This window comes from Dasypus novemcinctus, chromosome 1, assembly GCF_030445035.2.
Source record: "Dasypus novemcinctus isolate mDasNov1 chromosome 1, mDasNov1.1.hap2, whole genome shotgun sequence".
NCBI classification, from domain to species: Eukaryota; Metazoa; Chordata; class Mammalia; order Cingulata; family Dasypodidae; genus Dasypus; species Dasypus novemcinctus.
The window spans coordinates 203,259,500-203,274,767 of record NC_080673.1 but is presented as its reverse complement, the minus strand read 5'-3'; the positions used below and the strand labels follow the sequence as shown (position 1 = coordinate 203,274,767).

General features: G+C 47.5%; 1 protein-coding gene across 1 annotated transcript in view; it reads right to left on the bottom strand.

Annotated features, from left to right (window-relative positions):
• Positions 1-1,606: 1,606 nt before the first annotated feature.
• KIAA0232 (KIAA0232 ortholog) overlaps positions 1,607-15,268 on the bottom strand; it is a 115,128-nt gene continuing 101,466 nt past the window's right edge. Inside the window, exons 7-9 of the mRNA XM_058301269.2 lie at positions 11,376-11,484; positions 6,116-6,213; positions 1,607-4,090 (exon numbers count right to left, since the gene is read on the bottom strand). Coding sequence (XP_058157252.1) covers positions 3,911-4,090; positions 6,116-6,213; positions 11,376-11,484 — 387 coding nt within the window. The 3' untranslated portion in view covers positions 1,607-3,910. The remainder of the gene's footprint in view (positions 4,091-6,115; positions 6,214-11,375; positions 11,485-15,268) is intronic.

Below are 15,268 nucleotides of genomic sequence, written 5' to 3'. Positions count from 1 at the left end.
CAGCTAACATGGAGGTGAAGAAGGTCAACCACCACACCATGGAGTCTAGAGGGCCGACAACTGAAAGCAGGAGGATTGCATCCAGTATCCATGTGGAATCTAAGCCCCCTCTTGACATAGATGTGCAATGGACACAACCAATCCAAGGTCCACAGAGAAAATGTGGCATTGGTGTGGGAAAAGTGGCCACGGTGGCTGCTGGGTGCAGGGAATGGGAGGAAGAGATGAGATGTGGAGGCATTTTCGGGACTTGGAGTTGTCCTGGGGGGTGCTTCACGGATAATTACGGGACATTGTAGATCCCCCCAGGGCCCATTGGATGGAACGTGAGAGAGTATGGGCTATGATGTGGACCACTGACCATGAGGTGCAGCGATGCCCAGAGATGTACTTACCAAATGCAATGGATGTGTCATGATGATGGGAGAGAATGTTGCTGTGGGGGGAATGGGGGATGGGGGCGGTGGGGTTGAATGGGACCTCATATTTTTTGAATGTAATATTTTTTAAAAAATGAAAAAAAAAAAAAAGTTGCTTACACCCCACCCCCAAGGAACCATAAAATAAAAAACCATAAAGTAAAATTTATACACTTTTTTAATAAAACCCACTTCTCTCCTACCCCTAAACCACCATACCCAGATGAAAGGCAAATGCTCACCTGGAAAGAAGTACTTGCCTCAGACAATCAAAATTGAGGATCAACTTCCAGAATGAGAAAGGACACCCAATGTCAACAGTAGGCCTGAACCATCTGGCTTTGTGTGTTGCCACCGGCACTGTTTTGATACGCAGAAGCAAGCTCTTCCCAAGACCAAATCTCCCCACAGGAGCTACCACGCCAGAACAAGGAGATAAGCATTTACAGGGGTCCACATAAATCTCCATGGGCAACAGGCGTAAGGAAGGAACATTCTAAATGCCCATCAACATGCGGCCTGTTAAATCTGCACAAAATGGGATAACAAGGCCATGAAACAATGACATAGCTCTCCAATGACTGACGTGAAAAGAAGTCTGGCTAACAACTTATTTCTGAAGTTACAGAGAAGCAGTTACAGCGCAATCGCTTAATATAAACTTTTCTGTTTTCTCTGAGCTCATATATGCAGAGGTGTCTGGAAAAGTGTTTGCACAAATATAAGCAGTTATTGCCTTAGGGTGCTGGAACTACAGATGAGTGTTCCTTCTTTTACACTTAAAAAATATACACTGATTTCTTTTTCACAATGAACACCTACCAATTTAACACATTATCTCTCTCTCTCTCCCTCCTTCCCTCCCTCTCTCCCTATCTAAATAAAACGCAGTTTTTCTCCCCAAAAGAAAATGAAAAGACTAAGCTTTGTCCACCACTGGGGAACAGAAATACCATTCCGTGCAAGGCCTGGTAATGACTCCTGTGCATGCGTGTGCAACCCAACCACTTTCTTTGCCAGCAGAGCAGCACCCCAGCATTTGCAGCGATGCCTGTAAGAAGAGTTAAATAATTTTCATTTGGAAAAATGTGACCAGAGTACCGTATATCTTCTGCTGAAGCACACAATTAAGAGGAGGCTGTGGTTCTTTATAAAAGAATGCTTTGCTATGATAAATAAAAACAAAAGACTTTTCGAAAATTTTTATTTCGTGTTAACTCCACAAGAAAACAAAAAAAATCAGTTACTCTGGTGTACGTGAAATCAGAACAATACAACCACGGGGAAAAAAATCTCAGCCCAGGAATGGAAAACGGATACTTCAGTGCTATGGATATGCAATGCGCTTCATACCACAGTGCGTCTCAGCGTTTTGCCAACTTTTTTTTTTTAATGCTTTTCCTTTGGGATCAGTCATTCACAAAACTAAAAACCACACTTCAACTCTGTGGCCGAAAGCTGCTGAGCTTCAGCCGCTTAACTATGAAAACAAAGAAACACATAATCTGCTCATTCCCTTGCCAGCCACCCCCAACTCCATGGCAGGTGCAGCACCTTCCCGTTGAGTGCAAGAGGGTCTGTACCTGTGCCACCTGGAGCCCTTTCTGGATAAAAAGCAGCTGTCCCAAATCAACTGAGCTAAAGGTTGTGTCTGAAATATATTTATTTGGTCTCTGCTACATAAACAACGATTTCTAGGATAATCGCCGCTGCAGTGATTTCAGGAATTTACAACTCCCAATTCTTTTTTGCCTTTGCTGTTAAATTATATTTCAGTGCAGATGCTAATCAATTTTTTAGGAAGCTCTGGAAGAAAGGAAAATACATAAAAACTTATCTGAAGTCTGTAAATAAATAACAGTAACACAAAACCTTACACACACGCGCGCACACACACACAAACCCACTTTAAAGTGTCAAAATGTGCTGTATAAAAACAGACCCTCCCAGGGGGGAGAGGAAACCCAGGCGGCCCTTACTGTCAGGACATCCAGCACCTGAGTGACTCCACAGCCTTTGATGGTTTTTCTGTTCTCAGTTAAGAAAAAGGCAACAAAACCCAAACGCTCAAAGCAAACCATGTATTTCTAAGCCAGCTCAGCAACTGATTATGTTTATTGCCTGCCAAAATTTAGTGGTGACGCTGTCAAGTTCATCAGACTTCTCTGTGCTTTCTGATGTTACAGACATGCTACATTAATCCCACAGATTAGGGTTTTTTGCTTTTGTTTTTGTTTTTATTTTAAAAATGAGTTGGCTAAAAAAGAAAAGCAATCTAAAATGTTTAGGTTTTGCAAATATTGCTCCTCCTCGCGTCAACTTATGGCATAGTGTGGCAAACGCTCCAGGAGGCAGTCGTCACGCGCGGCCCGCCTCCCACAGTGCACTGGCGGTCCAGCTGGAAGGCAAGAACTGGGCAGTCACCGCCAGCACAGCGACAGCACAGGCAGCTGGGAAAACAGTGACTGTGCCCACCCCCCCACATGCTGAACTTGCCCAGAACATTCTCACCAACACAAAGTGAGATAGAAGCGACACTAAAGTACAGCCACAAGAGCTGCTAGCTGCAGCAGCCAAAAATTTCTTTGGGGTGATGAGCTGACCTTTAGTGCAAGGCAAACATTTATGATTTTGATGTTTGGGGGTTTTGACTCAATGTAGATCTCCAGAAAATAATTTGCAACTCAGGTCCTCACTATATGCTGTAAGAATCACCACAAACAACGCCAAATGGGGTTTTTGGGGTAAATATGATTCCCAGTATGAGAACAGATGGAGGGTACTCTTACCCCACTGTGCCTCATTAGACCACCTTACACCCCAAATCCTTGGCTTTTTCAGCTAGCAAGAAAGTCACAAGCCTTAGTATCTTCTACGATACTAAAGTGGGAAAATCCTAAGAGAGAAAACAGTCTTTTGTAAGCCTCTAAAAGCACACCTTTGTGGTTTCTACTTGAAATGCACATGAGATTTACTGAATGAAGGCTGTGGACAAATCACCCACGCTTCCCTCTTGCCTTTGGGGAGGCACTGATCCACTGCAGGGTAAGTGTTTATATCCCAGTTCTTGGTGAACAAAGCCTAAATGTTCCAAAGCTAAAGTCTCTGAGTAGCAGAAGTGGTTGTTGACACTGCAATGCTAATAAGGTAAGAGTGAATATGACTGCAGTTAAGATGCAAAAGGCAGTGGTACTTCTAAGACAAGCACATGCACACCCATTCTCGATTTGACAACACAATCTAGTCTATTTCAAATAGCCAAGAATTTAACAGCTTGGGGGAAAAAAACCCAAAACAAAACAAACAAACAAAAAAACCCAAAACTTCAACAGGATAGCTGTCCCTCAACTCTAAAATAAGCAAGAGAAAGAGAATTACTGATCTGAGTCAGTTAATTGAAGAAGAAACCTAAGTTGTTGTTGAAGATTAACAGGCCTCACCAAAGGGTAATTTTCCATCACAAATCATTTGAAACGCACTACTCTGCAGGTTCAAAGATGAGTTCGAGAAAAGAGCTCCTCCTCGCTGGGGTCCGCCCACTCACCCCCACCCTCTGAGCCTGAGTCTTCTGAGCCGGAGCTGGCGCTGGAGCACATCTTTCTGCGGAAGCCATTGGACTTTGCTCCCGAATTTCTGTCTCCTGTACACCTTGCTTCATAAACAGAAGACACCTAAGATTAAAGGAACAAGTTTTAATAGATCAAAAAACACGCGGTCTTTTTTCTTCTTCTTCCAAATGGGCATGTGAGATATTGTTTATATACAGAGATTAACAAATCGTTTTCCTGTGGAGAGTTAAAAAATGAAGGACCCAAATCCTAATTCTATATGTTCTATCACTTGGGGAAAAGAGCTGGATGTTAGGGTAGGATAAAGAGAATTCTTTCATTTTCAACAAGATTTTGAGTCCCCCTAGAGGTCAGGCACTCTGCTGGCTCCAGGGAACTGAACAGTGAGCCAGACCTCGTGCCCTCTTGGGGGACTCACATTCCAACAGAGAGGACAAACAAGTAAACCACGAGCAAAACTGAAGATGGCGGCAACGAACCTGGTGTTACGACAGACGGTGGGGGGTGCTTCAGATGGAGGGCAGGGAAGGCAGCATCCTCAGCCGAGCCCCGAAGGCTCAGGAGCAAGGGGCCTTGGGGTGGTGCTGCTGAAGTGGGTAGCTGGCACTTTTTAGGGACAACTCTGTTGTGTGGGACTGTCTCCCCGACTAGGGTAGTTAGCCCCTCTGGCCCCAGGACACTGTTTATGCACATGGTGGACCGTCCTGGTCACAGGGACTAGCCATGCCCTCCTCCCTGTTTCCTAATGGGAGCACCAGCCCTGGATGAGACCCCCCGAGGCAAGAGCACAGAGAGGTGGCTGTACTGAGGGGAGAGTGCAGGGACATGAGGGCAGTAGGGGGCATACATAGGGCCTCAGGGGCTGTGGACTGTCCAGGGCAGTGGCAAAAAGGTCCCAGAGTGGGCCTGCTGAGGCCCACAGCTCGGCTCTGCGCATGGTGTGTGCCTGCATGACCTCCCACACACGGCTCTTCATTTTTGTGTGCCTCGGTTTTCTATTCTGTGAAATAGGGGTGATCACAGTACCTACCTCAAAGGGCTGTTGTAAGGATTAAATGAGGTCATACTTGTAAAGGCATTCTGTCTTGCTTTGTGGAGAGAAGATTGGAAAGGGATAAGAAGTGGAAGCAGGAAGACCCATTCAAAGGCCATGGCAGCTGTCCGGGCGAGGTGACAGTGGTTTGAGCTCAGTGGTAGCGATGGAGATGGTGAGAGTGGGGGATGTGAAATGGCTGAGAGGTGGAGTTGTCAGGCTGGCTGACAAGACTGGGCGTGTGAGGCCAGAGGAAGAGAGCAATGAAGAATGGTTTCTAGGTTTGGAGCCTGAACTGGGAGGTGGGGAAGAGGTGGGGGAGGAAGCACACACGCTGCTGACATACATGTTAGGTCTGCCAGGCCTAGGACAGGAGGATATAGCTGCCGATAACGGAGTGTTGGAAGAAAATGCTTCCAGGACTTGAGCTGACACTGACAATCAACAGTGGGATGTTTGCTTGGAGTCACCCACTCTTTCATTCATCAAGCCTGACAGAATGCTGTCTGCTTCACTGGGGAAGGCTGGGACTTGACCAGACCAGGTATAGGACCTGTACCTGCTGTCAGGGGCTCGTGGTCTTGTGAGGAGACAGACATGCAGAAACCAAAGGCAGTCCACTCTTAAGGCTGCTACCAGGGGCACCCTACTCAAGGGGCACAGAGGCTCCGAGAACGGTCGGTCAGTTCCTCAGAGGCCTGGACAGGCAGGATAAAGCCCCCTGGCAGGGCTCCCTGTGGCAAACTCTGAGAGACAGAAAGGCACCCACCTGTGCACAGGCTTTCAGGCGGTGCTGAGGGTCAGACCTACATTTACAATGTCCCTCTGGTAGTGGTGGGCAGGAAAGGCTGGAGAGAGAGACTGTGGCAGGGAGGGAGATTATTCAGACACTTTTGCAGTAAATGGTTGAGGTTGTGTTACGATGTGGACCCACACTGAAGGGCCAGACATGAGAAGGTTTAAATTCACAGAGCTGGTGGTTCCTGGGAGGCAAGGGAGAAGAGTGCGAGCTAGAGGACCCAGGTTTCTGCCAGAGTGCCAAAGGAGGTGGTGGCTGCTTATTAAGTCAATAGTAAGGAGGACAGTCCACTTACCCTATTAAAATCTAACAGACGCTCTTCGTTACTGGGAATTTCTTTAACATCTGGATATTCTTCTATATCATTCTCTCCCTTGGCATTTGTATAACATTCTTAATCATTTTGAATGGAGAGGGAAAAGAGGGAAAGGGGGAAATTCCATTAAGACACAGTTATGAAACATACAGTCTTGTTTCACTACTCGTTGAAAAGACTCCTCAACCCTCTGGAGAGTCTAAGTATCACGAAAAGCATTTGTGGTTGCCCATCGGCCAGCCAGGTGTGCACAAGGAAAATGCTAGGCCAACTTCAATTTTAAAATTCCTCCACTGGATTGAGTGTTTTTAAAAGATAGGCAGGTGTGACCACACATTCCTGTTACTCTACCATGAAACACTCAACAAATAAATGTTCACGCCTATAGCGGGACAGCCCTGGAGAAAAAGTGTAAAGACTGACAAAGTCCAGGCTCTCAGGAACTAACATGGTCTGGGGGAGACAGAGAAGGTACAATGTAGGAGCAAATGAACAAGAGCATTTCAGACAGGAGGAAGTGCAATGAGGAAAAGAAAACAGGGTGGCATGCTTGTTTGTTCCTCTTCAACTCAGAAGCCTACTCAACTATGTATTTAATAATCTGTGAAATAGGGAAATGAGGAAGTGGTTCATTTGGGTAAGCAACTGGAATTAGATGGAATCAAGTAAATCACTTTCACACTGGCTCTCAAACTTGGTTGCACATTTAAATCACCAGGGGAACTTTAAGAATAAAGTTCAGAAGCCCAGGCCCTGCCACCACAGCTTCTGGGGTAGGGTCTGGGCACCAGCAGTTTCTAAAATGCTCCCAGCGACTCAAATGTGCAGCCGGGGCTGAGAACCACTGGTCTTAATTTTATTCACCTTACCTCTATGGAATTAGGTGCTGGGGCAGAGGCAGCAGTGAAAGGTGGAAAGGACATGAGCAGGTCTGGATCTGAACCCTGGCTTTGCCCTTCATTGTGTGTAAATCATTTAATACCTCTGGTCATTTGTTTCCTCAAAACTGGGATACCATCTCCTGCTCCCTCCTTGCCCTACATGCCTAGCCTGTACTTAAAACCAGAGAGGACAAGGCTGGTACTCAATCCAAGCTGTGCCCCTGGCCAACGGAGGGTGAGCTCTGCCCAAGGGAAGGTCGCTTGAGCCCGCCCTGCTGGCCTCTTGCTAAGGCTGTGCTGGCCACAGTGAGGACTCTTCGTAACCTTGAGCTCTGACGGTTTCAGGGATTCCATGTTACAAGTTTTAGATGTGTGAAAATAACCCAGGCTCTGCGATGAGACAGACATTGGTCAGTTCCTGGTTCTGCCAATTACTTGCCATGTAATTTTGGGCCCATCATGTAACCTGTGAGCTCCAGAGGGTCCCAAATGAACGAAAGGGATAAGTGTGGAATGCTCCGTGGCCGGCATGGTGCTCAATGACCCATCACTGCTACAAGCCAAAGGTATGGGACCGATGGGGAGGGTGCTGTGCCCTCAGACAGGGCCACTGGCTAACAAACAAGCAGACTCTCTTCCTTGGCTTACCTAACCCCATTCAGCTCCCCTCCCTGCCCCGCCTCACCCGGCAGCACTCGGACTGGGTGAGGTGGTGCCTTGGGGAAGCAGACCCGTCCCTTAACAAGGACATGGGCCCAAGGAGTCAGGTCCAGGCCCACTCCTCCCACCCCTTCATTTGCTCTTCATGCTTTAGGCTTTCAGGGTGCCACAGAGCTGCAGGAAGAGGGCAGATGCTGAACTGCTGCCCCTGGTTTGGACCACGTCGATGCTGAGATAGGACTACGTGCCAGGAACTCTTCTAAACACTTCACTCTTCACGACTCCCCCAAAAGGGAGGCACTCTTCGGCTTCAGTTTACAAATAAGGAAAATGGAGACACGCAGAGGCCCAGGCCCTTGTCTAAGGCCTAGCAGCTGACAGTGGAGGCACTTGATTCCAACTCGGTTTTGGTTCCAGAGCCTGAGCTCTTAGCCATCACCTTTACTGTTTCCCTATAGGACTCCTTCAAGGCTAAAATAAAACATGCGCTTAGGTGAATTGGGCCTTCAAAATGTTTACACCCAACTACATGCTTTTTGGAGAAAGCGCCGAGGACTGACATCTCACATTCCGCAGCCTCGCTGCAGTCCACAGGGCCCTGGGGCCTCAGGCTCCTTGCCACCCTGTGACCTCAGCCCTTACCATGCCCCATGCTCTCACGCTGCCACTCCTTCTTTATGGAACACACTCCTGTGCCAGCACGTGCTTCTGCCATGCAGTTTACGTCCTCATCCCCTTCTGCTCAAACACCACCTGACTGGAGGTGGGCACATGGTCTGTTCATCTCTGCATTCCCAGCACCTGGCACCAAGTGGGCATGGTGCTGAATGCATGCGTGTAGGATACACAGCACAGGTGTGGGGGTGGAGGTGGAGCTCGGGCCTTCATGCTGGAGGGCTCCCCACGCTGCTCAGGGAGCTGCCCAAGCTGTGTTGCTCAGAGTCCCCATGTCCTTGCTTTACTATAAAAAGGAGACAGGGCTGCTCCTCCCCCTTCCGGGGTTGCCAAGCACCAGGTCAACCCCCAACTTGGACATGTGGACTTACTAATCATCAGCAACATCGGAAGCTTCAAGAGCCAAGACAAGAGTCCACACTACTTCTACTGCGTAGGAGAGTGGCTACCTGTTTTCTTGGCTAAGATTCTCCTCAAACAGTATGTCCTTAGCCCATAAGCTAACAGACTGATGCTTCAAAACGTCACTGCAGGGGAGCAGATATAGCTCAAGTGGTTGAGTGCCTGCTTTCCATGTACGAGGTCCCAGGTTCGATCCCTGGCACCTCTAAAAAATAAACAAAAAACTCAACTCCCATTGGGGAGCAGATATAACTCAGTGGTTGAGCACTTGCTTCCCATGTACAAGGTCCTGGGTTCAATCCCTGGTACCTTCTAAAGGAAAATAAAAAGCATTATGTTCTACAATCGTTTACCAGCACCTACACGAGATAACCAAGAACCAAGAGCTAGGAGATGGAACTGGATTCCTTAATAACTAGTGACAGAAAACTACATTAGGTACCCAGGGTCATCCTTGACAACTAACGAAGCAGACTCAGGGTATTTGCATACTCTATCAAGCCCCAGCAGGGAGGGGGATCTTCCCTGCCACCTGGGCTCCGCCTGCTGCCTGTCCTCTGCCTCCCCAGCCCTCCCAGGTGTGAGGCCCTTCCGACTTGTATTCCACTCATTGTGTCGGTGCCTCCACTCGCCCTAACCAGTCAGAACCTATGTGAAGGCAAGGTGTGTGCGTCTACACCCCTGCCATCTACCTCAGCACCACGGAGAATAGCCGCTACAGTGGGCAAAGCTCCTGGACCACAAGAGAGAAAATGTGGATTGGAGCCCAAGGTTAATGGTTAACTGTATGATTTTGGATAGACTGCTAAACTTGAGACTTTAAGAATTAGGGGCAGCAGCTCATCAAGCTTTTTTGAGGGTTGTAAGAAAGAAAAGCTGGCGAGCACCCTATAAAGAGGAAGGACCACCCAGATCTCACCTAACGGCAGAGCAAGAGCAACAATAGGCCTTTAACAAAAGCGGCGAAATAAAGAGGCTACAACGAAGACCCAGCCCTAGGTTCTCCTCCTCACAATCTACCCAAGCCTGTGGAAAAGAGGAAGGCAGAGTTCTGGGAGGGTGACTGTGGCTACAGAGCAGAGCAAAGCAAACAATCCCAAGGAAGCCCACCCCAACCTTCAGTGCTGATAAGGAGAGTCCCAGCTATGAGGGAAAGAGCCAAGCAAGGCTCTCTGAGCCACTGCTGAGGGCAAGGCACTATGGGTACATGAGAGGAGCCGCTGGCTGCAAGCTCACTACAAATTAGCTGGGAGACCCAGTAGACATGTGAACTTGTAAATACTAACGAAGGAGTCCTTCAGGACTCTGGCAGGAGCAATTCATAAACAAATACTCAAGGAAACAGGAACTCAGGCGACATAATCCAGACAAACTCCGTCTCTTAAGCTAACCCATTTAGGTGGCCTCCTTCAGCTCCAACTTTCCCCCAAATTCCAGATCAGAATTTCTTACAGTTCCTGGGCCTGTCCACCTGGAAGGTTCAGACTGCTCATTCATGCCCCAAACTAAAAGCATCTTCCTCACCAAATCTGCTTCTGCTCCTGTCTCTCACCTCAGTAAATGGCAACTCTATCTACTGGCCCTCACTGATTCCCTACCTGCTGTTCACCCTGTGCAGAAAACCATTCAACAAACTATGGCATCCTCTACGAAACCTCTTGATCATGGTTTTATTTTTTTTTTCTTCAAGATTTCTTTCTCCTCCCTCCCCCTGCCTCCCCATTGTTTGCTTTTGCTGTCTGCTCTCTGTCTGTTCACTGTGTGCTTGTCTTCTTTTTAGGAAGCACTGGAAACCAAACCTGGGATCTCCCATGTGGGAAGGAGGTACCCAATGACTTGAGTCACCTCTGCTCCAACTTGTGTCTCTCATTGTGTTTCCTTGTTGCGTCATCTTGTGGCAGCAGCTTGCCATGCCAGCCCATCGTGTCAGCTCCCTGTCTTGCTCACCTTCTTCAGGAGGTATCAGGAACCAAACCCAGGACCTCCCACGGGGTAGGTAGGCACCCATCTGCTTGAGCCACAACCACTTCCCAATCCTGTTCCACTTTAAGTTTGCCCCATTCCTGGCCTCAGTGCAGGCCTTCTGTACTTCACTCCCGGACCAGGCCAAGAGCCCAAGAGCCCAAAAGCCTAGGCATGCTCCCCTCAGTTTTTCAATTTCTTTTCCACCCTGTTGCTAGCAAGAACTGCTCAAACACTCCTAACCTTGACAACCCCCAATTTGAAAGAAATCATGTCAATGGTTTCAACCTTGGTGCAGGTTAAATGCTACTTAACTTAGGGGGGGCTCACACATCTCCTGAGGGAGCCCCAATCCCTTGCCCCTGGCAGCCTTCCTGGAGGGCCTCTGGCAGGGCTGACGTGCCTTTCTCCGCGATTCGACAGCTGAGCACTGCTTTTATGCCTTTCCAGGCTTTTCTCCTACCTTGGACAATGGCAGTGTTGAAAAGCAAGGTTTGGCTCTCACTCATCTGTGTCCCCAGTGCATGACAAAGTGCCAGCCACCCAGAAAACTCCTGGTGAATATTTCTGGGATTGATATTCTATAATCATAGCAAAAGAATTTACTGCTCTCAGTGAATCAGAAATGTACATGAATGAACTAATACAACTTTCCTTACCTTCACACTCAGATGCAGGAAAAAGAGGAGAATACAAAGCTTTTTCCCACCAGGTCTGCTTTTCTTGACTTCTATTCATTCTTTGTACATCAGTGCTCAACACAGGAAACTGTTCAGATTAAACCAAATATAGAAAAGTTTTACAAACTTTCAGGATACAGTAAAAAATATTCAAGCGCTATAAATTATGAACTACAAACCCAGAAAAGGTACATTTAAAAACCAATGTACTCAAAGCATATTAAGAAGATTTCCTTAGGAAGCAGTTCTACTGAAAGCTGAATGAAAATCTTAAGGAAAAAAAAAGCACTTCTTCTTAGAAGGCAAAAACATGTAACAAGAAATATCCTCCAAGAAGGCAAATTTCCAATTTCAGAAGTGCAGTAGGCAAGAGGGAGGCTGCCCTGAGCCCTGGAGTGGCATGAGGACTCTCTTCTATGGCACATACCCAGGAGAGAGGAAGAGAAATGGAATAGAATGAACGTCTTATAGGGAGAACATGACACCATGTCTTTAAAACAAAATCGCCCACCTAAGTGAGGATGAGAAAGATGCTGAGCCAAAACCCCATCGCCGTGCAGCCAGTAACCTCTGTTTCAAAGCAGGAAACAGCCATCCCAATCAGACGAGGGAAAGGCTCCTGAGGGCAGGGGAGTCTTGCATGCATCGTCGAGGCTGAGCGTCAGGCGCCCAAGCCTGGGAGAGAGACCTGGGTCTGAACCAAGGCTCTGTCCTGTACTAAGGGACTCTGCAGTTGCTGGACCATGCCCACCTCCTGGTGACCTTCCTGTGGCTAGGAGTTGACAAACAGCAGCTGTCATTAATTACCAAGGAGGAGTGTCCTTGTGAAGGTAACGAAAAGACTTGTGACCAGACATAGTCACCGAATATGTGCTGGTCTAAGCTGACCAGGGCGGCCTCTTCTACCAGCAGCCCCTGGAGCAGGCCCTGGTCCCAGCACCTTTGCACCTTCTCCGTCCCTAACGCTGTGCTCCCAACAGACATCTGTTCAATGGATAGGACTGGAAATACTGCATAACCCTTTATTTTTCAAAAAGACCTTTCATTACATGTTCAAGTATTAAACCTGAATTGTTCTGGAGCTGGTGAGCATCAATTTTCTATTAGAATTTTGATATGCTTTTAACTGTAAATTAATTCTGTGGGTCTAAAATCTTTTCATTCAGTATTGTGTTTTTTATTTTGTAACTAAATGGGAAACATACTTCAAACTCTCATTTTAACCTAATGGAACTTTTCAGAAAGATGCTTAAAACAGAGGTAGAAGAACTGTACAGTCTATCCAGAGAGGTTAGGTAGCCTTCACTATTTTCTCCTGCAGCTTATTCTAACTGTAAACTTCAGTACTGTTGTTAGACAAACAGATGCCAAGGCCAAGAGAACCGATGAGGCTGGGCTTAATGCAAACAGTGCTGGCAACCTGCCAAGTCTGCAGGTAAGTCAAGGTGACTGACAGCACCTAAAGCCTTCCCAGAAAGGCCTTCCCTTCTCTCGATGGCACACCTAGACCGTCAGAAGCTCTAAGTGCCATTCAGGTGGAGCAAGGAAGGCTTCCCTGCCTGGAAGTGACTCCACCATCCCCAAAGCACTGCTGATGAGAGACTGTATTTGGTGGGTACAAGTTTCAATTTAGAAAAGAAAAGGCCCTGGGTCAGTTGTGGAATGATCCATGTTTTAATAGTGTGAGTACTCATACTTATCCTCTAATCCTCTGTGCATATTCTGTGGGAATGGGACCAGGGTAAAGAAGGGGGAGAGAGTCCAGCATGGAAAAGGAAACTTAGGTGGTACATGGCACAGACGGGTTTGGGTCAACATGAACCGAGAGGAGGGAGGAGAATAGAAACCAGACTGTAAGCTCCTCGAGGGCAGGAACCATGTCTTCTTTATTGCTGTGCCTCCAGGCACAGGGCCTCGCACCAAGTGAGTCCTCACACCTGTGGACCTGAAGAAAGCGCTCTATCTGCTGGAAGCCCCTGGTTATCAAGTTATCTCTCCCACTGAAACCACCCTTCAGCTGATGCCCATTTCTGCCATAAATTTAGGAGTACTTTTTAGTTATGGACAAAATGAATGAAGAAAAAACAAAAACGAAACAGAATACAACACTCTCCTCTCGGCTCACTCTCCCACCTCGACATCTTTCCTCAAATTTCACCTTCTCAAGAAATCCTAGCTTGAGACCATATTATCACAAACTCCTCCCAACCCTCCGTCCCACCATATGCCATGCCCAGCTCTTGGCCTTTCCGTTCCCACACCAGTTATATTCTAACCTACAGTATCACTTACAAAGCCTCGTGAAACATTCCCAGCTAGGGGTGAAGAGAAAGGTGTTTAGGCCTTGCTTCCTTTTGGACTCCTGAAAGTTGTCCTCTAGGGACCCTTTGCCACAGTCAGTTCTTGGTACTTTGGGTCACAGAAGGAAAAGAAACCCTTCTACAAGCCTTGTTTTTTAGAAAAGAAAAGAAGAAATGTAAATGAAGAGAAACAGGGTGCAATGAGACCATCCAAGACACTAAGCTTTCCTTTACACTATATTCCAGGCCTGAGCCTCTGTGTTCTGAACAGTCGATCTTCCACCCGCAGTCAAGGGGGCCCTCGGCAGAACAGCAGCAACACGGGCCTCGGGCACAGGGCCGGCGCCACCCTACCCCACCCCCTCTCCTCTCCTCTGAGCCGTCCTTGGCTTCCTGCCTGCTGACTTCCCCAGCAGGGTGTCTGCCAGGCACAAAGGCCTTCTCCCGAACTGGACTGTCAATTCCTTCACGACACGGCCTATGCTATGTCTACTGCTGCTTTTCTATACTTCAAGGGGCTTGGTACTAAGGAGGTGACCAAGTAAATGACAAAGAGAACACGTTTGCCACAAATTCATGCACAAACGGACACTCAAGACACTCTGCTTCATCTCTGCTGCTTTATGCTCCAGAAACTGCAAGCTTACTGCTCACAGCTCCTCTGCACACCTGAGAGGGTGTTAGCCCCTTTACCACTGCTCTTCCTTCTGCCTAGTCCGCCCTCTTCCTCCACTCTGCCCCCCTGGACGCTCAAGCATGTTCAAAGCCTTGCTCAACTCCTGCAGGCTGGGGAGGGTTTTCCCCTGGGTTCCCACACCAGGCTGCGCTCACCTCCACCAGTCCACCTACCATGGTACCTCAAATTATGTTTATCCAAACACCCTCAGAAATAAGGGACAGGTTGGGTAAATTACAGTAGTTTTTTAATGCAGAAAAAAAAGAAAAAACTGAGAAGAGTGATTATAATAAAGAGCCATTTCAGGGGCGGGGAGGAAAAGGAAATATACATGTACAGGTATCACTTATCTATGTATAAAATATCCTGAAAGTAGGTAACATGTGGTTGCCTCTGGGAGCTTTTCACTGGGTGCATGTCCTCTCGCAATTCCTGAATTTTGAACCACATGAACGAATTATGTATTTCAATGGAGTACTTCATAGCAAAGGTAATGTCTTACTCAACTAAGGCACCTCCCTTAGCAACTAGCACGCAACAGGTGTTCAGTGAACATGTGCTGAATTGTACCAAGGTTTGGAAAAGTATCCTAATTGCTTCCATGCTCCTGAGCACCAACTCTACTAAGGAGAAAGCCTGTATTTTAGTTCACTTACTCTGAGCTAGGACAACTGATGACTTTTAAAAAGGCGGCTTCCAGGCTGCCCTCTGTAAAAATGGGGGAAGAGCCTAGAATCAGCTCCTGAAGACTGACTAGGCCAGGTAAGAAGTGGAAAGACACAGGTTCTGGTTCCAGGCTGGCCCCAAACTGCATCACTTGGCCTTTCTATCTTTCTGTACCTCAGATTAATGTATAAAGTGAGTTCTGGGAAGCGGATTTGGGCCAATGGATAAGG